General features: G+C 38.6%; 1 protein-coding gene across 1 annotated transcript; it reads right to left on the minus strand.

The window, feature by feature from the left end:
* Positions 1–834: 834 nt before the first annotated feature.
* Positions 835–27,153, minus strand: si:dkey-79d12.5 (maternal B9.15 protein). The gene is made up of 5 exons (XM_062063204.1): positions 26,937–27,153; positions 12,152–12,329; positions 3,801–3,938; positions 3,400–3,709; positions 835–1,828 (listed from the first exon to the last, which is right to left on the minus strand). The coding sequence occupies exons 1-5, from the start codon at positions 27,136–27,138 to the stop codon at positions 1,655–1,657; spliced, it is 1,002 nt and encodes a 333-aa protein (XP_061919188.1). The 5' UTR covers positions 27,139–27,153; the 3' UTR covers positions 835–1,654.
* Positions 27,154–27,446: the final 293 nt, after the last annotated feature.

Consider the following 27,446-nt stretch of genomic DNA (forward strand, 5'->3'; position numbering starts at 1 on the left):
CGGGGAAAACCCAGGACACGTTGGGAAGACTATGTCTACCGGCTGGCCTGGGAATGCCTCGGGATCCCCCGGCAGGAGCTGGACAAAGTGGCTGGGGAGAGGGAAGTCTGGGCTTTGCTGCTTAGGCTGCTGCCCCCGCGACCCGACCTCGGATAAGCGGAAGATGGATGGATATATTGAATGTGTTGGGTTTTTTTTGTTAAAAGAAAATCTCATCTTTAAAAAAGTATAAAACCAAAGTAAGGTTTTTACATGTGTTTTATAAAACTGGTTTCCACCAAATCCATGCAATTTTAAGTGTGTGTGGTGTTGTGTCAGCGACACTGGGTTTTGGGGTGGGGACCCATGATTTGGTGCTTATGTCCTGATATTTAGTCGTGTTGTTTGCACTTATTTACTACTTTTTTCTGTATTGGTAACTCTGTTAGAAATAAAAACAAGAGTGCCGTCACGGTCAAGACATGGTGATATAGCACCACCCTATGGAGTGTTTAAAATTACAGTAAATATTTCAGGGGAATTCCCAAGAGTGAACTTGGTGTAAATTTACATTTTTTTAACTGCTACCCAAATGAGTGCATCCTTAATAGAAAATAAAATAAAAAAAACCTTAAGATCCGGCGCTGTTCAAAGAGATAATTCCCACCTGTTGTTGGGTGATCCAACAACAGCTAGCGACCTCTAGTGGAGGGAAACCACATTTGGAATAAAAGGTTTGCAGGTTAGCTCTTGGACAGTATTTGATCCCATTCTGTGTTGCAGAAGTACATCATTTTGTGGCTGGTGAGTGGAGGTCAAGCTCGAATAACTATGGAAAAAGACGGCAACTTGTTCAGAATTGATTTAATATTTGAAGCTGGAAACCACCAAATAGAACAATAAAAGATTCAACTGAAACAAAGCAAATACTTTCCTGTATAGACAGTAAATACAATATATACAAAAATTAAATAACAGTACATGGAATTCAGTAGCCCCCTTTTTATAATAAAGACTAAAAGGCAGGAATAATTGAATTGATAGGGTAATAATTTACAGTAAAAATAACAATAGTGATACACATTACGCTGGCAGAATAATAAAACCTGCATATTATCTGAGTTAAATTAGCAATACAGTATAAAGCAGCTTTGGTCAATGAAAAACTATACAATCTGTAATGCGTTTTATCACACTTCACCTGTGGCCAAATACAATTTAACAAGAAAACAGCAAAAATAAACCATTAAGATCAGTCTGTAGTGCAGTTTTGTTATTTACAGGTTATAGCTATAAAATGTATTCTACTATACAGATAGTGTAACTACAAGAGATTAAAACCCTGAATCACATTTTGATGAAATGTGTGCACAGTGAACCCCTACTCTGCAGCATTTGTGGGTGGAAAAAATATTTTGGCATCAAATATATTGCAGACATTTCCTGAGCTTGAACAAGCACCCGGTAATTGAAGCCTCTTAATGTGTGATCATTAGCAGTGCAGATTTGGCAATTTCAGCAGTACCTGTGCTGAGAACATTTCATCAGAAGAAAAAAAAATGCAAAAAGGCAATCGAGAATGTGCAAGGGATAACTAAATGAAAGTTCTTCTCCTGGACAGAGTTAGCTACACCAGGGGGTGGGGTTAGGCCGTTTGACCCTTTACAGACCCCCATTAATGAAGAGCGGCCAGAGGAAGGATGAAATGTGGAGGAGGTTGCGATAAGACGTAGAAGCCAAAGACTTGAGGCTGTGGCGGCGGTCTGGGTGTGCAAACTGGGGGCAGGTACTGGTACTGGTGGGGACACATTGGTGCCGGATGGAAGAAATACTGAGGGTTTGCTGGAACCTGAAAATTGGAAAGAGCCCAAGACATTAATACAGTTGAAGAAATATCCTTCCCCTATAACAGATATTTACTATAAAGCACACATTGTCTACATACTCAATATAAGCTCTCAGGCGTGTGCCAAGAGAATGCTGGGAGGATTCTCAGCTTGCTGCATTTCTCCACAAAGCTGTGTAATTACCTTTCTTACCTTTTTGTTGTGATGCCCCGCTGGATGCATTAAACAATGTAATAAGGTTTTGCAAAATAAATCAACTCAAATTATGGGGAAAAAAATGCCAACATGGCACTGCCATATATTGAAGTCAGAAAGTGCATTATTATTTTTAACATGCCTCAAAACAGCAGCTTGGAATTTGGGGCATGCTCTCCCTGAGAGCATGAGGAGGTTGAGGTGGGCGGGGTTGCGGTAGCCGGGGGTGTATATTGTAACGTCCCGAAGAGTTAGTGCTGCAAGGGCTTCTGGGTATTTGTTCTGTTGTGTTTATGTTGTTACGGTGCGGATGTTCTCCCGAAATGTGTTTGTCATTCTTGTTTGGTGTGGGTTCACAGTGTGGCACATATTTGTAACAGTGTTAAAGTTGTTTATACGGCCGCCCTCAGTGTGACCTGTATGGCTGTTGATCAAGTATGATTGCATTCACTTGTGTGTGTGAAAAGCCGTAGATATGTGATTGGGCCGGCACACAAAAGGCAGTGCCTTAAAGGTTTATTGGCGCTCTGAACTTCTCCCTACGTCCGTGTACCACTCCGTACAGCCGCGTTTTAAAAAGTCATAAATTGTACTTTTTGAAACATCCATCCATCCATCCATTTTCTACCGCTTATTCCCTTCGGGGTCGCAGACACCGATAATTTCCAATATCACATTTTAAAGCATTTATCGGCCGATAATATCGGCAGTCCAATATTATTGGACATCCCTACTTATTACTACCGTTTTAAACTACACTTTTTGGAAAAACGGGATTAAAACTGTGGAGTGTAGTTGCTGTGATCTGTGTGGAGGTGAGAGGTTTTATTTTCTTATTTCTTATTAATGCACTTATGTTAAAAATGCAATTTCTATGATGATGTGCATTTATTAGGAACAAAAAGAATGAAGTTAATGGCAAGCAAAAACATTTGTGTCAACTATTTTTTCCCTGTTTACACATTAAATGGCCATAAAATGAATTTTATCTTATCACTCGAACAAACGTAATGATATATTACTAAATTCATCGATAGCGGCAGTCCTAAGACAACCAATTTGCATACAACTTAAACATGTACCAGAACCATAAATCCTCTCTAACAATCAAAATAAAGGTCTATGAATCCCCACATTGAAAAACAAAAATCAATGCATCAATGTATCCCACAATACATCTTCTAGATTATCTCATGGAGCTTCTCATACACTAAAGAGGCATGTTTTCAAAGAGGAGTTGCAGCAACTTGAGAAAAAGGAAAGAACATTAAGTCATTTTTGTGTTGTCCTTACAAGGTTATACTCATTATAACAATTCCAATGACCAATGAAACAGACCCTTTTTGGTTGTGTGTAAGATACAAGCAATATAACCTACCATGTTTTTGCCGTATCGGAATCTATTTGCTGCATCTTTGCGGCTTTTCCAAGTCCTGGCCGAGGGCGGTATAACTTCGCCCATCGCCAACGCCTTCTTGACAGTCTTCTCTTTTTCTGGCTCTTCTTGCTTCTCCCCACCCTTTGTCTCCTCCTCGGTGTCGCTGGATGCTGTAGAACCGCAGTCAGATGACGTAGCAGAGTGATAATCTGAAGTGTCAAGGTTCAACACGGCCTTTGCTTCCTTTGTGTCCTCCTCTTCTTTATCGCTGAAACAGGCTACTGTGAACGGATGGTTATTTTCTCCAGATCTGTGGAGGGAGGGGGGCGGGTTATTTTACGCACTCACATTCCCACCAGCTTTCATTCAGGTGTCATATTGCATCTTAGACAGTGACTCACCTCGCGCACACCTTCAGTGGGTCGATCCACACGGTGACCTGCGGGGGAAGACTTAGATCACTGGTTCTGAGCTCACACTCCTCACATGCCTTGAGGAGCGCCTCATCATAGGGCATCCATTTATTTATCCGGATACATCTGAAACACAAAGAAATAGTGATGCTTTGGATCGCATTACTGATGTATGAAATTCCTGTTTGTAGAATTATGTTATTTTTAAAGCGGTCAAAAATAACAAGTTAACTCATAGGCAATGGGTTATACTTGTATAGCGCTTTTCTACCTTCAAGGTACTTAAACCGCATTGACACTATTTCCACATTCACACACACATTTACCCACTGATGACGGGAGCTGCCATGCAAGGCACTAACTACGACCAATCAGGAGCAAGGGTGAAGTGTCTTGCCCAAAGACACAACAGACATGACCAGCCGGGGATCGAACCAGGAACCCTCAGGTTGCTGGCACGGCCGCTCTACCAACCGAGCCACACCATATATTTAGATTTTTTTCAAATTATTTTTTACATAAATTTATTTTGAGCCCCTTTACATTAACAGCGAATGGTTACCAGAAAGGCGGCATGGGTTGTTTTAAGGTCAGTGATCAGATCAATGCATACACAGGCAAAATTTCACTTCAAAATGAACAAACAGGACTTTAGAGAATATTTTCACAAGGTTTTGAGCAAAAATTATGTATTCTGTTTCATTCGGATAAATTTGCATGTGTCAAAATATCAAAATAATTAAATTAATATAAATAATGTGAGCAAGTATTTACTGTGATTAATGATGATTAATCCAAATTTAAGTGTGATTAATCTTAATTACTTACTCAGTGGCCTAGTGGTTAGAGTGTCCGCCCTGAGATCGGTAGGTCGTGAGTTCAAACCCTGGCCGAGTCATACCAAAGACTATAAAAATGGGACCCATTACCTCCCTGCTTGCCACTCAGCTTCAAGGGTTGGAATTGGGGGTTAAATCACCAAAAATGATTCCCGGGCGCGCCCACCGCTGCTGCCCACTGCTCCCCTCACCTACCAGGGGGTGAACAAGGGGATGGGTCAAATGCAGAGGACAAATTTCACCACACCTAGTGTGTGTGTGAGACAATCATTGGTACTTTAACTTTAGCTTAATCAGATTTTTTTTAATCATAATTTGACAGCACTAGTTATTTTTTAACACAATAACCAGTATTACTGGCGCCCAAAAGTGGTTGATTGCGCCCTCCTCATTTAGTCGCTAGTTAATAGTATGGTGGAAATGTCAAATGTGAACAATTCAAAAGTCCTACAATTTGGAAACTGACTCACATTTTTTTCAGGAAAAAATGTGCCTCAAAAGTAGCACAGAAACTTTGGAGGTTGAACTATAATCTTGTGTGGTATTGTGCAAAACACCAACATAAAGTGCAAGGCATTTGTCTTGAGACAGCTCTAAAGTATGAGCTTCAAAAAGGTGTATGTTATAGAACTTTTTTTTTTTTTCTTTCTTAAAAAGGGACAGGCACCGAAACTCTGTTGCATAAAGACACCGGTGCGGACGTGAACAGCAGTAACCAGGCCGAAACAAATGGCTACCTGAGCCTCATTTCAGCCCTAAAATTAATGCAGACTCAGCCACCTGCAAGAGTGCCCTATTCAGAAAGTACTTAACGGTAATCACTAATTTATAGCTGTTAATTGATTCCTGGCTTGACCGTGGTAAATTAATTTCTGCGAAGTAGTAATTATTATAAATCAAATACAAGTAAAACACAAAAAATATGAATATCATGCAAAAGTTGAATTCATGTCAACAGTTCAACTTCAAAAATATAAACTTATTACATGCAAAGTGAGATATGTCAAGCCTTTATTTCTTATCAATTTGATGATCATGAACAATTTCCCTTGTGGATCATTAAAGTTTGTCTAAGTCTATCATGGCCTACAGATTTTGAAAACCCCATATTTTCTGATATTTTCAATTTGAGGTTTTCATAAGCCGTAAGCCACACATCTAAGTTATATCAAAAAAAGCCTTGAAATATCTTGAGTTGCATGTTATGAGCCTATATCATGTATTAGCTTGACCTTGTAAATCTAACTGCTAGAAAAACTAACTTTTGCACAATAGTAAAATGTGTTGAGTTTCACCTGTATTTTAATAGCTAGGGCATAAAAACGTGCTAAATATGTTTCTCAACATTATGAGAGCCCTCTAAACATGAAGTAACACCCAAACAGGCACCTTTACACACATGTAATCCAATACAGCAGACACATTAATAAAAAATAAAACCAACTTTAGCAGCCATGGTCTCATCTAGTGGCCCCAGTATTGATATCTTTAGTTCATTTAAGAACACTTTTATGCTTGAAACTGCTTAATTTAGGCCCAAAACACACAATGTGTGTCATTTATTTTAACCCCCCGAGAAATCTGCGATAGCGGGAAGCCGCAAACTGTGAAGAGCGATGTGGCGAGGGACGACTGCATTAGCATTAAGTTGAATGTGCCAGTCTTGTCTTTTGTTGAGCCCTACAAAGTGTTTACACTGTAAGTATTGTACTTATTACACATTTACTGTTTGATTACAACATGCATGCTTAGTTGTATTTTTGATTAATACATTTGGAGATGTTGAAATCGCCATGTAAAATCACTAATGCCAATCAATAGCATATAAATGGCATATCCAATGTAAATTCGCATTGAGCTAGAACATTTTGAAAAGTGTATCCTTACTTCCGAGTGCTTTCTATCAGGCACACTTTTTTGGTTGGCATTGAAAACGGCAACATTTATTTGACAGGGACAGTGTACATTAATAGGCATTACTATCAATGTATCAGAATTAGCCATGAGGCTATTTTACATCCGTTGTAGTTGGACCAATGTTAAAAGTTATCAACCTAAAAGCAATAATGATTAGACAACAAAAGACCATAAAAAAGTCCATCAGTGCGATGAGCAACTGTAGCCAATAACATACTAATGAATATACAATATCCTATCATTGAACTTCAGTGTACATCAGAAATAACCGTATAAATACAAAAAGAAGTACACTTATTCAGTTATGATACAATATAAAATTTAGACAAACCATGATTTTAGACGTATTTCAAAAATGTATATTGACACTATATGCTTCTGGCTCTCCTCTCAAAAATACATCTTAAAATACATCTAAAACATTACCTAGAGGCAGTCCGCTATGAGTACGGCGGTTTGCCCCCAAGTTCTTGAGCAGGTACAGACTCTGCAACCAGCTGTGGCGTCACATGCCCCAAAATTGCCAAAATATGGTAGTGTGATTTTAAGGCTGAAACGACGCGTCGACATAGTCGACGTCATCGGTTACGTAAATACGTCGACGCCGTTTTTGTGCGTCGACGCGTCGCATATTTACGTCACACTACCGTCATGGCGGAGCGCAAAGCAGACGATGCGAGCGGTGCGAGCGAGGGGGAAAAATCACGCCAAAAGTCGTCAAAAGTGTGGGAGTATTTAAATAAACGGCCTAATAATGTTGTTGTATGCACACTGTGTCGAGCGGAAATGGCCTATCATAGCAGCACAACGGCTATGAACGAACATTTGAACAGAAAACCATCAACCATCAACTAGTCACTCGTCTGCGTTAGCATACGTTATCATTACACAAAAACATGAATGTGTCATTTGTATCTGCTAGGGGTGTATTGTATTGAACCGTTTCGGTACGGGGCTTTCGGTTCGGTACGGGGGTGTACCGAACGAGTTTCTAAGCTAAAGCTAAAGTCTTAACAAGCTGTTTTGCCTCTGTCTCAGCACGCAGCATTGTCCCACCCACACAACCATCTGATTGGTACACACAAAGCATTATCAGCCAATCAGCAGTGCATATTCAGAGCGTTACCAGCCAATCAGCAGTGCGTATTCAGAGCGCATGTAGTCAGCGCTTCAGCGTGGAACAGATAGGTGTTTAGCAGGTGAGCATCAGGCAGCGGACTCTCCCCAAATGATAATAAACACCTCCCAGTCAACTACTAGTAACATCACTATGAGCCCGTTGACCTTCTATGAATATAAACTGGAGCTCAGCTCACTCGCAGTCCTGGCTTGAGGTGAAGGCTTATTACCTTTTAGTTCCAGCCACATCGACCCCTTCTGTTTGCTATTTTCAGCTGCTGGGAATATTGTAAACATGAAAAGAACCAGAGCATGTAGACATGCTAACCTTTCTTCATTACGACTGTTAGTCACTCACTGGAATGAGTAGAATTGGTTATTGTGTACTGTGTTGGACTGGATGTTTATTTTGCACATTTTAAAAGCAATACTTAATGTTTACAGTGCTCCAGAATATTTAGATTGGCACTTTTTTGTATTGGATGTTTATCTTTATTTTTGCACATTTTAGCAAATAAGCAATACTTTCACTTTTGTTGAAATGTTTACACTGTTACAGAATATTTCGTTTTGCACTTTTTTGTATTGGATGTTTATCTTTATTTTTGCACATTTTAAAGCAAAATAAGCAATACTTTTACTTTTGAAATGCTTATACTATTGCAGAATATTAAGATTTGCACTGGATGTTGACTTTTATATTTGCACATTAAAAAGCAAATAAGCTACTTTTAATTTTGTTAAATGTTAAAAGTTTTAAATGTTTACATTGTTACAGAATATTTAGTCATGTTGTTGTCAATGTTGACTGAGTGGCCATACTTCTTTTTTTTTGTAAATAAAAGCCATGCCTTTTGAAAAAACTGGCCTACATTTATTTTTTCATCTTCATTTTGAATAAAAAAATAATCGGTAAAAGGAAAAATAATCTATAGATTAATCGAAAAAAAAAATATCTATGGATTAACCGATTAATCGAAAAAAATCTATAGATTAATCGATAGAAAAATAATCGTTAGCTGCAGCCTTATGCGCCCGGGAATCATTTTTGGTGATTTAACCCCCAATTCCAACCCTTGAAGCTGAGTGGCAAGCAGGGAGGTAATGGGTCCCATTTTTATAGTCTTTGGTATGACTCGGCCAGGGTTTGAACTCACGACCTACCGATCTCAGGGCGGACACTCTAACCACTAGGCCACTGAGTAAGTAATTAAGATTAATCACACTTAAATTTGGATTAATCATCATTAATCACAGTAAATACTTGCTCACATTATTTATATTAATTTAATTATTTTGATATTTTGACACATGCAAATTTATCCGAATGAAACAGAATACATATTTTTTGCTCAAAACCTTGTGAAAATATTCTCTAAAGTCCTGTTTGTTCATTTTAAAGTGAAATTTTGCCTGTGTATGCATTGATCTGATCACTGACCTTAAAACAACCCATGCCGCCTTTCTGGTAACCATTCGCTGTTAATGTAAAGGGGCTCAAAATAAATTTATGTAAAAAATAATTTGAAAATAATCACTAATCACCATTAGTGTTGTCACCCATTACTGGTCAAATTTAGCGCTACATGTATTAAACGAGCATTACTCTCAAATATCCACACGATCACAAATACAAAACGAGGTCAGCAATCTCAATACAAAACAAACTAAATATCTTTATGCACAAATTATATCTACTTACAAATGTCTGACCAAGGATCGTGATTAATCTTACACGCTGGGATTTCTACCATTGTTGCTGCTTGTCTGGATCAATTTGTCGTTTAAAAACGTCCGCCAGTAAACAATGATTTGAGCACTTGCTTGGGGCAGAACATTCATACTTTGTTGTCCAGTCATTGTTAAAAGTCAGATTTTTGCAATTTATTTAGATTTTTTTTCCAGGGCTCAATGAGTAGTCTTATTTTACTCACCCCAATGTTGCTTCACTGTGACACACATGCCTTGCTGTTGCCCCTGCGGGGTGGCGGGAGTACTGCATACATGATCAACCCTAGTGTATTTTACATAAATAATCACTAATCACCATTAGTGTTGTCACCCATTACTGGTCAAATTTAGCGCTACATGTATTAAACGAGCATTACTCTCAAATATCCACACGATCACAAATACAAAACGAGGTCAGCAATCTCAATACAAAACAAACTAAATATCTTTATGCACAAATTATATCTACTTACAAATGTCTGACCAAGGATCGTGATGAATCTTACACGCTGGGATTTCTACCATTGTTGCTGCTTGTCTGGATCAATTTGTCGTTTAAAAACGTCCGCCAGTAAACAATGATTTGAGCACTTGCTTGGGGCAGAACATTCATACTTTGTGGTCCAGTCATTGTTAAAAGTCAGATTTTTGCAATTTATTTAGATTTTTTTTCCAGGGCTCAATGAGTAGTCTTATTTTACTCACCCCAATGCTGCTTCACTGTGACACACATGCCTTGCTGTTGCCCCTGCGGGGTGGTGGGAGTACTGCATACATGATCAACCCTAGTTTTAAAGGCCTACTGAAACCCACTACTACCGACCACGCAGTCTGATAGTTTATATATCAATGATGAAATCTTAACATTGAAACACATGCCAATACGGCCGGGTTAACTTATAAAGTGCAATTTTAAAATTCCCGCAACACTTCCGGTTGAAAATCTCCTTTGGATACGATTTATGCGCGTGACGTCATAAAATGCAGTAAATATAGTATCAGAGGTGGTTTAAAATACAAATCCGTGATACACAATAGAAAAAGGAGAGAGTACATAGTTCTGTGAGTTCCGGTTGCTAAGTTGCTAAATTAGCCTTAGTGTCGTTAGCAACAACATTGTTAAGCCTTACCAGGCTGAGAATTTTTAACCGTATAGTTACATGTATATGGTTTAATAGTATTTTTGCTCTTCTGTCTATCCTTCCAGTCAGGGGTTTATTTATTTTTTTTCTATCTTCATTTGAGAACGATGCTAGCACGTTAGCTCAGTAGCTAAGTGTGTCACCGATGTATTGTCTTGGAGATAAAAGTCACTTTAAATGTCCATTTCGCGTGCTCGACTCTCATTTTCAAGAGGATATAGTATCCGAGGTGGTTTAAAATACAAATCCGTGATACACAATAGAAAAAGGAGAGAGTACATAGTTCTGTGAGTTCTGGTTGCTAAGTTGCTAAATTAGCCTTAGTGTCGTTAGCAACAGCATTGTTAAGCCTTACCAGGCTGAGAATTTTTAACCGTGTAGTTACATGTACATGGTTTAATAGTATTTTTGCTCTTCTGTCTATCCTTCCAGTCAGGGGTTTATTTATTTTGTTTCTATCTTCATTTGAGAACGATGCTAGCACGTTAGCTCAGTAGCTAAGTGTGTCACCGATGTATTGTCTTGGAGATAAAAGTCACTTTAAATGTCCATTTCGCGTGCTCGACTCTCATTTTCAAGAGGATATAGTATCTGAGGTGGTTTAAAATACAAATCTGTGATTTACAATAGTCGGGACCCCGGGTGGACCACTAGCCTGTGCATCGGTTGGGGACATCTCTGCGCTGCTGACCCGTCTCCGCTCGGGATGGTTTCCTGTTGGCCCCGCTGTGGACTGGACTCCCGCTGATGTGTTAGATCCACTGTGGACTGGACTTTCAGAATGTTATGTCAGACTCTCCAAGGTTTCTCATAGTCATTCACCGACGTCCCACTGGGGTGAGTTTTTCCTTGCCCGTATGTGGGCTCTGTACCGTGGATGTCGTTGTGGCTTGTACAGCCCTTTGAGACACTTGTGATTTAGGGCTATATAAATAAACATTGATTGAAAAAGGAGAGAGTGTGGAATCCAATGAGCCAGCTTGTACCTAAGTTACGGTCAGAGCGAAAAAAGATACGTCCATCACTGCCTCTCAAGTCCTTCACTGTAACGTTCCTCATCTACGAATCTTTCATCCTCGCTCAAATTAATGGGGTAATCGTCACCTTCTCGGTCCGAATCTCTCTCGCTCCATTGTAAACAATGGGGAATTGTGAGGAATACTAGCTCCTGTGACGTCACGCTACTTCCGGTACAGGCAAGGCTTTTTTTATCAGCGAACAAAAGTTGCGAACTTTATCGTCGATTTTCTCTACTAAATCCTTTCAGCAAAAATATGGCAATATCGCGAAATGATCAAGTATGACACATAGAATGGATCTGCTATTCCCGTTTAAATTTTAAAAAATCATTTCAGTAGGCCTTTAATGGTTTCATTAAGCCTCCTTGAGTGATGTTCAGCAGGCCAAATGAAAAGCTTTGGCGGGCCGAATGAAAAGCTTTGGCGGGCCGAATGAAAAGCTTTGGCGGGCCGAACGTGGCCCGTGGGCTGCCAGTTGAATAGATCTGCCTTATATCGTGACACAGTTTTTAGCTGTATCGTCCGGCCCTAAATTCTACTAGACACTTTTTTAACATGCAACGTCTACTAACCTGAACGCCTGTCCTTTGCTCGGGCTGTCTGGGTACCAGTGGTCCTCAAACTTGTCCAATAATAGTTTCTGGAGCTTCTCCCCAAACAACTGTGCTTTTGCATCATCAAGCTTGCCACTTGCCACAGCCAGACGTTTGAAGAAGTTGACTCCGGCTTTTACCTCTCTCTTCATGGTGCCTGTGAAGACAGATGAGAAGTCACTGACACTTGTCAACAACTTAACTGTTTCATGAGAGTGAAATGTTATGTGTTAACTGACAGACTGCACTTGTCAACAACTTAACTGTTTTTTGTGTGCGTGTAATGTTATGTGTTGTTTACTGACGGATGCATGTGCAAAATTATTTTCCATGATGACATAAAAGCTTCAGAGTAGTGTGGAGGAGCATGAACTATTATAGGAGACAACAAATGTCCCTGCACAGTTGCCCATGAGCCTTGGATGAATTTCTGTCATGCATTCCTTAAGTTTTGAGCTAAATATGTCCTCAGACATTTCATTAAGTACAACCACACAATCTCATGAGATCTAATAGAGTAACTGCTTTCATAAAGATGCTTAGTTTTGATTGTCGGACCAATAATTATAACCAAACAGATCTACACCCTTGCAAATTATCACCCCTGCAAACTATAACTACAATAAAAACTCCACTTATTCTACATTAGATTGTACGTCCAATGTGAAACAGAACAGATGCAACTTAGCCTGGGCCAAAGAACGCTTGAATGAAAACAAACAAGGATGCAACCTTCCCCACCCCCACACAACTATTATGACCTGCACACTGAGCAAGTTGTTTATCTTCTGATAGTGTGTCTGTTTGAGGCAGGCGCCAGTGTCAGCTCGACCGGGGGAGAGGAGCACGTTGACGAGAAAGGCCAAGGCGACTCCTACAGCACCGCCAAACGGTCTGAGAAACACTAATCCTGATGCGCCTGCTAGAATGTGACACCTTGGTCTTTTGGTTATTAGGCCTTTGCAGCATGCCACTCATACAAACCCTGTTTCCATATGAGTTGGGAAATTGTGTTGGATGTAAATATAAACGGAATACAATGATTTGCAAATCCTTTTCGACCTATATTCAATTGAATGCACTACAAAGTCAAGATATTTGATGTTCAAACTCATAAACTTTATTTTTTTTTTTTTTTTTGCAAATAATTAACTTAGAATTTCATGGCTGCAACACATGCCAAAGTAGTTGGGAAAGGGCCTGTTCACCACTGTGTTACATGGCCTTTCCTTTTAACAACACTCAGTAAACGTTTGGGAACTGAGGAGACACATTTTTTAAGCTTCTCAGGTGGAATTCTTTCCCATTCTTGCTTGATGTACAGCTTAAGTTGTTCAACAGTCCGGGGGTCTCCGTTGTGGTATTTTAGGCTTCATAATGCACCACACATTTTCAATGGGAGACAGGTCTGGACTACAGGCAGGCCAGTCTAGTACCCGCACTCTTTTACTATGAAGCCACGTTGATGTAACACATGGCTTGGCATTGTCTTGCTGAAATAAGCAGGGGCGTCCATGGTAACGTTGCTTGGATGGCAACATATGTTGCCCCAAAACCTGTATGTACCTTTCAGCATTAATGGCGCCTTCACAGATGTGTAAGTTACCCATGTCTTGGGCACTAATACACCCCCATACCATCACACATGCTGGCTTTTCAACTTTGCTCCTATAACAATCCGGATGGTTCTTTTCCTCTTTGGTCCGGAGGACACAACGTCCACAGTTTCCAAAAACAATTTGAAATATGGAGTCGTCAGACCACAGAACACTTTTCCACTTTGTATCAGTCCATCTTAGATGAGCTCAGGCCCAGCGAAGCCGACGGCGTTTCTGGGTGTTGTTGATAAACGGTTTTCGCCTTGCATAGTAGAGTTTTAACTTGCACTTACAGATGTAGCGACCAACTGTAGTTACTGACAGTGGGTTTCTGAAGTGTTCCTGAGCCCATGTGGTGATATCCTTTACACACTGATGTCGCTTGTTGATGCAGTACAGCCTGAGCGATCGAAGGTCACGGGCTTAGCTGCTTACGTACAGTGATTTCTCCAGATTCTCTGAACCCTTTGATAATATTACGGACCGTAGATGGTGAAATGCCCAGTGCTCCCCTCACCTCCCAGGGGGTGATCAAGGGGATGGGTCAAATGCAGAGGACAAATTTCACCACACCTAGTGTGTGTAACAATCATTGGTACGTTAACTTTAACTTAATTGAGTGTGCATGTAAATACAAAATATAAAGTAGAATCTTCACAAAACTGAACCAAAATACACCTCGAAGGTCTAAAAAAAACTTGGGAGTTATCACATGTGGGGGCGTCAGCAAATCTTGCGACATCGTAACTCAAAAGGTCTGATAAAAACCATAGAAGCAGAAATACAACTTACTGTGACATTAAAAGGGTCTGGCTCACTTCAAACTTCATTCATCAAATATCAACTACATACACAAATTAATGTTTAAAGGAGCCATATGCAATAATTTCAAGTCAAGTCACCATTAAATTGCCCTGATACGTCAAAAGGCATTAATAAATCATGTTCTTTTTGAATACCTGTATAATTGATAATGGTAGTTCAGCCAGGATATGCTCATTCCATAGATTTACAGCCCCGAAATCGTGTTACTGTTTTCATTTTGATGTCCCGCCATCCACCGTTTGACCAATTACGACCCCTGTCAATTTGTCACATCCAGGTTGCCAGTTACGCACTGCCCTCTTTGTCGCGCTACTGCTAAGTTACTAAACATGTCAGACCTTAGTAAATCTAAAAAGCGTTGTTACGATTCTCAACTTATTCATGACAAAGCCAGGAACAAAACGAGGATTTGTATCAGGGATGCCTTTGAAAGATGGAGACGATTGAAGGTGGAGAATATTTTTTCATCTGACACCAAACTTGCTAATTTCCTCCTAGACAGGTAAGTCAGGCATTTACGTTTTCTTATTACTTGTAATAATTGGAAATGGACATTTCGTATGTAAACTATATTGTCCAATACAGTCTATGATCTTGTCTAACAAAGCTAGTATGTTCATGCAACAAATGCTTAGTGTAATGTGCTTAGTTCCTAGTGTAATGCTTAGCATGCTAGCCCGGTCAATGACACATCGACATACAGGCTAACGGGGGAAATATATGCCCGTTAGCCTGTATGTCGACGTGTCATCCAACTGACAGGGCAAAATATATTTTCGACAAATAAAACGTATGTGGATATGGGTAGTTTCAGTGCCTATTTTGTTCTCAATATGCTGATACATTGAAGAAATGGGCGCCAACATTAGCACGGCTGTCCTCATGGCAATGTGAAACGTATGGAGACAGCCAAATTACATGATAAAATAATATCTTGGCTGCTAATATGCGCTACTTATTTTCACCAGTATAACCATTGCTAGCGTTGGTTGTTTAACATAATTGCACTACACGAGGGATGTAAGGATAAACTGCAGGCAAACTCCCCACGTAAAACTGCGAATGACAACCACACTTTAGTAAAGTCAGACTGTGTAGCGCATGGCTGCCCAAACAAAGTGAAATTGTGCTAATACGCCACGGGCCAAACACATTTTAAGCATACAGCACTTATATGTGAAGAGTTTAGCCCCATACCACCATGTTTAAAGAGGTGGAGATGGTAACATTGGATAAATGGCAACTAATTAGCCTTGTGAACATGGAATCAATTATTGTGCTAGCTTGATATATGTCAGTATTAAATGTATTAGCCATGGCGGGCAAAATTTGACCCCCGACCCACACTTTGGGCAACCTTGGTCTAGTGCTAGCTCGCTAGGTAGCTTAAACGCCCACATGAATACAAGAAACATAAGAGACATTCTTTCCTCACCTCAAAGGGGATTTGCACTTAAAAAAAAAAAAAAAAAGCCTATCATTCACAATCCCTGTGAGACAAGAACACATAAGTCTCTTTTTGTGTATTCTAAATCCCCAAAACACGCTGTAAAATCTCTAAAAAACATTCAAAACCTCCAACAATACTCTATTCACTTACCATGACCTGTATATTGACCAAGCATGAGCAACATTATTATTATTATTATTAAGTACTAACACCGAGCAACTATTTTTAACAGCAAGGCGCTTTGATTACCGAGGTAGCTCTTTACACACTGAGCTGCTGCAATGTCCCAGAGATGGGAAAAGTTTGTGGTGGATTATAAATCATGACTTGCATTTGTACAGTAGTGGCCATAAACCGAGAAGTTGGTGTTTATTAATCCCAGTGCTTTTTCACCCGAGAAGTGAGAATTATGATGAATTCATCATATAAAACAGGGAACAAGTCTTGTGCTGAAAGATAAACATCGTTCGTAGTTTGTATTTCTTTTTTAGCACCAGTGTTAAATTTCTTTGATAACGTTTGTCTTAGTTATTGTCAACAACTTATTTTCCCCTGATGAAAATAATGCGTTAACTACCGGTAATTAAAACAAAATGCACGTTGACAAAAACGATAACAAAATTAACTGACATTTTCATTGACGAAAAACGTTGACAAACGAAATTCAATCATATTTAATTGTGTCTTGTAGATGGGTTGGACAAGTTTTTAAGTCTTTAACAGCGCACATATGATAGAGGGGTTGGCGGATAGGTGCAAAGGAAAGCCAATCAGATGTTTTTCCTTGTAAGATGAGGAAGTTGAATTTCTCACCATGAAAACTATAATGTGCGATTTAACATGTTCCACATCGTAATGTGTACACCTGAAGGACACATTTTATTTTTGACGCTATATGCTTCTGCTCTCCTGCATTCATAAACAAATTATGATGAAAGCATGCATTGTAATTACGTTTGAATTTATTTCTAAAATGCAAGCATACAACATGATACATCACAATTTCCAGTTTCTCTTTTCAACATGTTCGAAAAGGAGTAGGAAGAAGCAGAGCTTATCTAATCCTACCCCCTTTTTTTTTTTTTTTTTTTTTTACATTTTGTTCACTTCCTGTTCTCAATTTATTCACAATTTACTCCATAAGTAATCACAATGAAAATAAATAAATAAATTAACAATACTCTGTGAAGTATGGTGAGATGAGTAAGATTATTTTGAAAATGAATGGATGGATTAAATAAATTCAGAATGTTTATCATGGTTCTTCTTCTTTGTACTTTGTAAACACTTAAGTTTGAAGAGTTTCTTGAAGTGGATCATATTAGTACATTGATTTCGTTGCTTAATCCATTCCATAATTTAATTCCACATACAGATATACTGAAGGTCTTAAGTGTTGTACGGGCATACGAATGTTTTAAATTAAATTTTTCTCTAAGATTATATTTCTCCTCATTTTTTGAGAAGAATTGTTGTATATTCTTGGGTAGCAGGTTATAGTTTGCTCTGTGTATAATTTTAGCTGTTTGCAAACTCACTATGTCGTGGAATTTCAGTATTTTTGATTCAATAAATAAAGGGTTTGTATGTTCCCAATATCCAACATTATGTATTATTCTAACTGATCTTTTTTGTAACAGCGTTAGTGAATGAAGTGTACTTTTGTAATTATTTCCCCATATTTCTACACAATAACTCAGATATGGTAACACTAGCGAGCAGTAGAGAATATTAAGTGATTTTTGGTCTAAAACATGTTTTGCTTCATTCATTATTGACGTGTTTCTTGCTACTTTATGGTGTATATTTTTTACATGAGATTTCCAGTTCAATTTATCAACAATCATTATACCTAGAAATTTGGTTTCATTCACTCATTCAATTTCTATTCCATCATCTTGTATTTGTGTTTGACTTTCTCTTCTACGGTTACCAAATAGCATTATTTTAGTTTCACTGAGATTCAAAGATAGTCAGTCTGTTTTTGTCAAACCATCTTTTTAATTTGTTCATTTCTTCTGTTATTATTTGTATTACCTTCTGTGTGTCCTCTCCTGAACCAAACGCTGTCGTATCATCCGCAAATAATACTAATTTGTAAATCTTTTGTAACTTTACAAATGTCATTTATATAGAGATTGAATAATTTTGGTCCTAGTATTGATCCCTGAGGTACACCACAGGATATATTTAGCGTTGTAGATGTGTGTGTTCGCCTAGCTTCACGTATTGTTTCCTGTTCAATAAATAACTTCTTATCCAGTTTAAGACCAACCCTCTGATGCCATATCGTTCTAGTTTTTTGATTAAAATATTGTGATTGTGTCAAATGCCATGAACACCCTGGCCTCCGTTCAAGACATTGCAGTGGATGGTGCAGCCGTGGGGCTGTTGAAAGGTCGCGGGGAGCTGGGATTGGGTAATACGGCCCAAGTTGTGGGCTACAAAGCTGGATCATTGTTTGCCGGAGGCGGGCTGCTGGCTGTGATTGACGTGGCCGGGTGGAGTTGGATGTTTTTGCTGCTAACTTTCATGTACGCAGGTGTGGCCCTGTTTGTGTGGGGAGCTCCTGTGTTGGATGAGGAAACTTTAAAAGGGGCCAACAGGCGGATGGTGGCAAAAGAGGAGGACAGGTAGTTGATGCTATGAGGCCATTGAGTGTGTGGAGGAAGATGCTGGCAGTCCCGGGCACTACTTGGACGGTCCTCTACGTGCTCACATACAAACTGGACCTCCACTGTTCTAAATTGTTGATGACTGATGATAACAACCAAACCTACCCCCCCCCCCTCCCCTCCACACCCCGGATTGTAAATAATGTAAATAATTAAATGTGATTATCTTGTGTGATGGCTGTATTATGATGATAGTATATATCTGATAGTATATATCTGTATCATGAACCAGTGGACCCCGACTTAAACAAGTTGAAAAACTTATTCGGGTGTTACCATTTAGTGGTCAATTGTACGGAATATGTACTTCACTGAGCAACCTAGTAATAAAAGTCTCAATCAATCAATCAATGCTTATGTTAAATCCATAAACACTGATGCCGCACATTTTTTACTATCTATTGCAATGGTAATTTCTTCTGTAATTTCAAATAAAGCCATCGAAGTTGAAACATTAGCTCTGTATCCATATTGGTTCTCATCGAGTATTCAGATTTTTTTTGTGTATTGTGATATTTCACAACACACATACATACCTGCTTTTTTATCACATTGTTTACGTGTCTAATAAAGATTTGATTAATTTATGATGTCTCAGGTGTGATTCACTACAATAGGGCCTTACAGCACACTGGATTCCAGTTAATTGCAATACCACAACACTGGATATTGTTCAGATAAGTTAAATTTAAGAACTTGCACCGAAAACAACACTGGAGATGACTGACGTGCGCATTTTCCGCGCATGCGTACTCTGTTGCGTTGCGCCGGCGGACGGAGGGGGACGGGGGTCCTAAACGGTGGCATTGTTGTGTCTGGACACGGATAAGGTTAGGTGTGATTTACCCTGGATAACCTTATCCGGCTTAGTGTAAACGGTGCCTAAATTGCAGTCTTTTAGGAATGGTTGAAAAGACAGTGTTGTATGTGGGAGATAGGTGGTGTGCCAGATTACCTCCTCTGTTCAGGCCAGACCACCTCCTCTGTTCAGGGATGTTTTTTCAACCTTGACATAGATGGCTTCCCTCACTCCTCTTTCATAACAATATGTGAATCAGTGCATTCATTATTACACTGGATAGCATACACCAGACTGTTTTTGTGGGTGTCGGGTGTCAGGTCTTTAGGATGCACTAGTCTCTGTCTCATAGTGTTGCCTGGTTTCAAGTGGACTGGGATGTTGTGTTGGTTAAAAATGATTCCGAGTTTCTCAGATAAACCTGATACATATGAAATGACAATATTTTTGCATATGTCACTTTTTCCTGCTCATCCACTCTGTTATTGTTATTTCTGGAACTAGATGCACTTTTCACAAATGCCCAGCTGGGGTGAACACAGTTTTTGAGGGGTCTGTGACACATCCCTATCTCCCTGTCCTTTCAACCATTCATAAAAGACTCTGCAATTTAGTTGGAAACATTCTGGTCACAGAAGGTGACCAGGATGCCATTGGTTTACTACTGAATGGAATGCCAACGTTCTGCCACAATACCTCAATGCAAGGGGACATTACCTTCAACGATTGCCGTTGGCTTTGACAGTAGGATTGCTCGTTTGCATCAAAGCAGTTGTTTTTCTCACTACAATAGGGCGAAACCATCCTTGCCCAGGAACACCCTCCTGGTTTTTGGATTATAAATATTTAGGGGTTTGGCACCAGCGGCTAGACTAGATCTGACCAATCTAAGTCTATGACTCGATCTGACCAATCTAAGACTATGAGCATGAACTGATGAAGCCTACTTGGATCAGAGGTTTCTCTTAAGACGAACCAAACAGTCCAGTTGCGATCGATTGAATGCCCTGAGATTACAATGACCTGGAAGAATGATAACATTCATAGACATAGCTGTCATCTCTCACTATGATTATTAGTAAGGGTTGTTAATGTAAATAATGTTACGCCCAAAAGTCCTAGCAATGCTTAGAATGGGCAAAATACAGTAAATATTACATGTCATTATAAATGTGCCTGTTACTACATTACATACATATTTACAGCGTGTGTATGAAACATTATTGGAGGTTTTTGGATCATATCCCATTACAGACCATTGCTAACTGCCTTTTGCTAGTTTTTTTTTTCCTGATTTAGAATGCACAAAAAAGAGACTATGAGAATATGTCAGTACGCCTGTGATTAAAGGCTGTATAAATAAAGCTTTATTAATTGTTTTACTATCACACAAGGATTGTGAATGATAGACAAAATTTCAAAACAAGTGCAGTTTCCCTTTAAAACGCCACTAAACACCTTCCTGTTTTCTCTCCACTACGTGTGTCAGGCCTAATATGAGCAAGTACTCTTACTTTAATTAACCAATTACTTAAATTAATTCACTTCACATTTTGTTTTGAGAGCAGCTTCACAGAAAGGACAGTGTTTGCCTTACACTGTTCGGTGATATGCTGTTGCCTGTGATGCAACCCCCTCAGACTCAACAGTTGTCCTGGGCATAAGGCATGAGAAGCACTAAAATGGACCAAGACATGGACCAAGAGAGAAACATGTTTGGTCTCAGTTTTCTGTTGGGGTGGAAAAAATTAAAAATTAAAATAAATGAAATTGTCTCCCGCAACTTATTTTTAGGTAAACTGGGTAGCGCATCAAGTCGTTGATGCGCTACCCAGTTACATAAACTTGTTTTGCACCACTCCGCAAACAAAATAAACCTATCCCAGCGCTTGGTTGTTCATCTTGTTAAATACCTGGCCTGTCACTTGTAACACTGATAGATAACTTATTTCCCTTGCTTCTCAACTTTCAGATAAAGGCAACCTTGTACTTGAATTTGCCCTGGAGCTGCGTTAATGTAACTGAAAACAGATCAAATGTGGCTGACGAAATAATTTGAGTGTGGGATTACAATGTATCCTTGAAAGAAACAACAACAAAAAACAGTTTTTCTGATTTTTTTTTATCAAATCCATATTTATAGAAGTGAGTAGGCCTTAGAACACCATACATCAATCAATGTGTATTTATATAGACCTTAAGCACATGTGTCTCAAAATTATCGCACATAGGACAAGGAACAATGGTTTGAAAGAGGAAAGGGGGGTTGTGCATTGTCAGCAGAATTGTATCCTTGTTTACATCTTTGGATCCCTTTTGTATAAGCGTTGTAGGAACATACTGTACTTCACTTTCAAGCTTGCTCAGCCCTACGGCTGCACGATTAAAAGAAAACCTGATTGCGATTTTTCTCACCAAAATTGCGATCACAACAATATGCAATAATCCACTTTTAAAAATATCTTTCTGCATTAGTGCAAATTAAACAGATGTGCTGTCTATCATTCACAATCCCTATATAAGACATGAACACAATGTTCTTTTTTATGTATTCTAAGTCGGAAATAAATTAATACACAAAAAGTCCGCTAACAATGTAGTCCAATGGGGGCTCTCTATTTCGCCCACAAAACCCTCTAAATAACCATCCAAATATATTTACACATTTCGTGACCTGAATATTACCCAAATATTAGCGATGTTATTATAAACGCTAACGCAGACAAACTATTTCTTAGCGGTGCAATGATAACAGACAGCTAAGCAAGTAGCACTCGGCTGCCTTTCCTGTGAGCCGTCAGAAATCTCCTGCCTCTCCCGCATCATCGCATCTAGTCAAAGTTGTTTTAGATTATAAATCATGCCTCTCATCTGGGTATTAGGAGAATGTAGCCATATATCTGGAAGTTGTTCATCTGTGACATTCAATGTGTACCCGGAGATGGAGACAAACACACACAACCAAAGATGGTGTCTGCAGGGAGACTTGTTTCCTTGTTAACCCTTAGCGTGCATCATGATTAATTGTTCATCTAAACGGGAAGATAAGGAAGTAAGAGCAGACATTGTACAGTAAGCTATCATTTTATTGTGTTTGTATTTCTCGTTTAGCACTTCGCAATACTGCTACATGATGCTTAGTGTTTTACTACAGCTGGATCTGTTTGGCAGAGCTTCTAAAACTTGTATGTCATCCTCCTTTTATTCAAGATAAAAAATATAAGGATATGGATCATAATTTTGCCCAAAGTAATCAATGTTGGCTCTCAAAGTTTACATGTTTTGCATTGTTGAAAGGGTTCTGTGGTTCCTACCTCTACGTCACGCGATCTCATGTGGCTCAGGAATATCCGTGAGATTGGTACTATTTTGATCATATCAATTTACTCGCAAACTTTGGAAGTCTTTAGGTGTCATAAATCAGATTTATATAATAATAGCTTCAATATGGAGGCAACTTGTTTTTCCACTGTACTGGTACTTTAAAATGGAATCGTTATTCCAAATAGGAGATAAGCCAAATGCGGTTATCAATCACGGTGTTTTGATCATTTTAAGTTATTACGGTAATACTAACCATCGGGAGTTATACAGCGGTTCTTATTACAGTTTAAGTGCATGTATTAAACGCCCGCAGCAGCTGTGAAAAATTATCACTCTGCACTCTTGTAGCCCGTAACAATGCATGCATATGACTGTTATCGAGGCTGGCAAATTTAAGAGTTAATTTTCATTTAGCGTTCGGTTAATTGACTTATCGAGCGTCGGCCCATGTCGAATACATAGTATTATTATATAGCCTACTTTGAAAGTGTTGTTCTCTTGTGTTCAGATGTAGCTGATGGTTTGTATTTTTGTTACTGTGTTTGCCAGGTTTTTGATCAATTGTTACTGCATAAAAATCAGTGTTGTTGTGAATTATTACCATTTCAAGGGTGTCGACACCTAATCTCAAACATACCACTCTGCAATTAATTTTTAGAAATTATTGCATACGTTGTTTTTCCGATGCTAAAAATAGTATGTACTTTTGTTTTTTTTCCAAAAACAGAATACAACATAAGAAATAAACATAATCTACTATATATGGATAGGTCTGAAGCTGATTAAAGATTTGAAGTGTTTAAAGTAAAAAAAAAAAACATTCATGACTTACTTTTATGAATTAGTTCATTTTTCAGCAAGAAGAGTTAGTGTGGGTTTTTGGAAAAACGGTCGTTGTCCAAAAATAAATGCATAAAAAAAATCAGTGTCATTAATAATTGACCTATTAAAGGCTGTAATTACCTTATCTAAAAGTATTCCACTTTGCTACTCATTTTTGGAAATATTGTATATTTTTTGTTTTCCCCAAAAACAAAAAGTTGTTTTCTTTGCAAAAGAAAAAGAAAAAGTATTAAACATTAAAAAAAAAACTTCCATATACCGTATTTTCTGGACTATAGAGCACACCAACACTGGACTATAAGCCGCAGATATATACGTCGCTAAATGAGCCATCTACACAGAATTTCTGTAAATGTTTATTTACATACCTCAATTGTTTCCACGCGGCTGATCAAACAGAACAGTTATCGTCATAAACCCACCAGCTGCAGAAGCGAGCTTTCCAATCAGCTAAACAGATTCAATAAGTCCATGGTGACGTCTTGGTGAGTTTACTGACGAATTTGTGAAACAAACAATACAAAAAGAACGCCATTGTAAATTAAGAATACTAACAGACACCCGTAAACCTTTTAGCATATTAGCTAATCCTAACGACGCTACAGTCATTACATTACAATAGTACGCACAAATATGCATAAAAACACTCCTACAGACATCACACATGGGACGGTTTAGTAAGTATTAACAGCTTCAGTTACTGTAAAATTTCAAACGTTGCTTGGAGTTATGAATGAAGACAACTAAAAAACTGAACGGCACTCTACTTCTGGTTGAAAGCACGACCAGTAAATGGAGGGACACTGCAGCACCAACACTGAGTGAACTCTTCCAAAAGATGGCACCACAGCATGAACAATAAAACACCTTCTCAGTATATTAGCTTGTTTTATGAAAACATTTTATTATGGTCTTCAGCGAAAAAAAATCCATAAATTAGCTGCAACGTCTTGTAAGCCACAGGTGTCAAGTGTTTTAAAATGTTTGGGGATAGGTTGATTGGCAACACTAAATTGGCCCTAGTGTGTGAATGTTGTCTGTCTATCTGTGTTGGCCCTGTGATGAGGTGGCGACTTGTCCAGGGTGTGCCCTGCCTTCCACCCGAATGCAGCTGAGATAGGCTCCAGCACCCCCCGCGACCCCGAAAGGGACAAACAGTAGAAAATGGATGGATGGCTGTTTGCTTACTTACTAATAAAAGACAAGTTGTCTCATATGTTCACTATTTTTTTTAAAGCCAAACTTGCAATAAGAAACATCTGTTTAATTAATTGTAAGATTATTTGTTAAAATAAAGCCAATAATGCAATTTTTTGTGGTCCCCTTTATTTAGAAAAGTATCGAAAATAATTTTGGTAATATACCAAAATATTGGTATCGGGACAACACTAGTTCATTGTTTCTTATGGGGAAATCTGTTTCACTTTACGAACGTTTCGGTCGGTGAACCATGTTCATGAAAACAATTACGTTTGTAGATTGAGGTTCCACTGCATTTTTTTATTTTTAAAACATATATGCCCAAAAATGTTAAAATAAAAAGGCAAACACGTGTCACATGTCAAATATGCGGCCCCCGAGTCAAAAAGTTTGGACCACCCTGCTTTACTTATTTAGGATAACCAAAAGTCTTTGATCTTCTGATTACAACGGTAAAAAAAATACTGATGAGAAATTAAAGAGTATAAAAAGGGTTACTTGTGTTATTTGTATAAGTACATTATGATTACAGCAGTGCTTATATTGGTATTAAAATATTGCTCAGCTGCATTAATTTTTGGGAGTATTTTACATCCAGCAAAATTAGGGATGTCCGATAATGGCTTTTTACCGATATCCGCTATTCCGATATTGTCCAACTCTTTAATTACCGATACCGATATCAACCGATATATATAGTCGTGGAATTAACACATTATTATGCCTAATTGGGACAACCAGGTATGGTGAAGATAAGGTACTTTTTAAAACAATTTATAAAATAAAATAAGATAATTAAAAATATTTTCTTGAATAAAAAAGAAAGTAAAACAATATAAAAACTGTTACATAGAAACTAGTAATTAATGAAAATTAGTAAAATTAACTGTTAAAGGTTAGTACTATTAGTGGACCAGCAACACGCACAATCACGTGTGCTTACGGACTGTATCCCTTGCAGACTGTATTGATATATATTGACATATAATGTAGGAACCAGAATATTAATAACAGAAAGAAACAACCCTTTTGTGTGAATGAGTGTGAATGAGTGTAAATGGGGGAGGGAGGTTTTTTGGGTTGGTGCACTAATTGTAAGTGTATCTTGTGTTTTTTATGTTGATTTAATGAAAATAAAAATAAATAAAAAAACAAAAAAAACGATACCGATAATTTCCGATATTACATTTTAACGCATTTGTCGGCCGATAATGTCGACAGGCCGATGTTATCGGACATCTCTAAGCAAAATGCGTAATCTATAAATGGTTTATACTTGTATAGCGCTTTTCTACCTTCAAGGTAATCAAAGCGCTTTGACAGTATTTCCACATTTACCCATTCACACACACATTCACACACTGATGGCGGGAGCTGCCATGCAAGGCGCTAACCAGCAGCAATCAGAGGCAAAGGGTGAAGTGTCTTGCCCAAGGACACAACGGACGTGACTAGGAAGGTAGAAGGTGGGGATTGAACCCCAGTAACCAGCAACACTCCGATTGCTGGCACAGCCACTCTACCAACTTCGCGTTTTAGGTTCATTTGAGGATGTTACAGTCCACTTGCGACAGTGCAAACATTATCATAACATGTACATGCTAACAAGTGATATAAAACAGCTTTGTGACAAAGCGATTTGTTAGTGTTACTAGTTTTGGTTCCTGCTTAATCGTATCGTGGGGGTCGCACTTCGGACACTACTAATCACCCGACAAACTTGTTCAGGTATCAAACAAAAGAAGATAAAAGACAACTACGAAGCAGCAACACGTGTCAGTGCTCGGACGTTGAGAAGCCAGAAAAATACAAAACGTATACTTTTTGTCTTTGATGCCAAGGGGGAAACCCCCCAATTAGTAGAGCATCATAAACTACTTTGAGACACATCAAAGAACATAAAACATCTGAATGTGCGCGCAACTTCTTTGCTCCCATCTTCTTAAGGAACATAGAAAATAATCTTAAATATGTAATAAAAAATGTTGGTAAGCGAGTTCAAATGAAAAAGAAACATCGGGAAAGATGTAACAAAAGCTCTGTAACTTACTGTTGAGTAGAACCGTTTTAAGCGTCCTTAGCCGGTCACAGTCGTGTGATGTCGTGGCTGTGGGTTGACTCTCTGTGCTGATAAGTTGAAGTGAGTTGGAGTTATTGTGCTCTGCACATGTTGCTTCCTTCTTCTCGCCCACGACAGTTGTAGTGAGCTGGCGCTGACGAAATCCCTGGTAGCCACGCCCACGCAGCGTCATATAAGGGCAAAGCAGGTAACTTGTCTCGACCGGATATGTACAGCAAATCTGATCGTTTCACGCATGCTCGAATACAACGTCACTTCCTTTCTAACAATTCTTTTAAGACGGTGCCTATATGACGTCACGTGCTTTGATGTTTGAATGTTTTGTTTTGTGTAAAAAAATTATTGTTGTTTTGTGTAAAAAAGAATAGTTTAAAATAGAACAAGGTTATGAAAATGAACAGATGGTACATTAAACACAAATTAGGAGTATAATTATATGGTAACCTTGTAATGTGTAATCCATCCATCCATCCATTTTCT

The sequence above is a fragment of the Entelurus aequoreus genome, linkage group LG11 (assembly GCF_033978785.1).
Source record: "Entelurus aequoreus isolate RoL-2023_Sb linkage group LG11, RoL_Eaeq_v1.1, whole genome shotgun sequence".
Lineage (NCBI taxonomy): Eukaryota > Metazoa > Chordata > Actinopteri > Syngnathiformes > Syngnathidae > Entelurus > Entelurus aequoreus.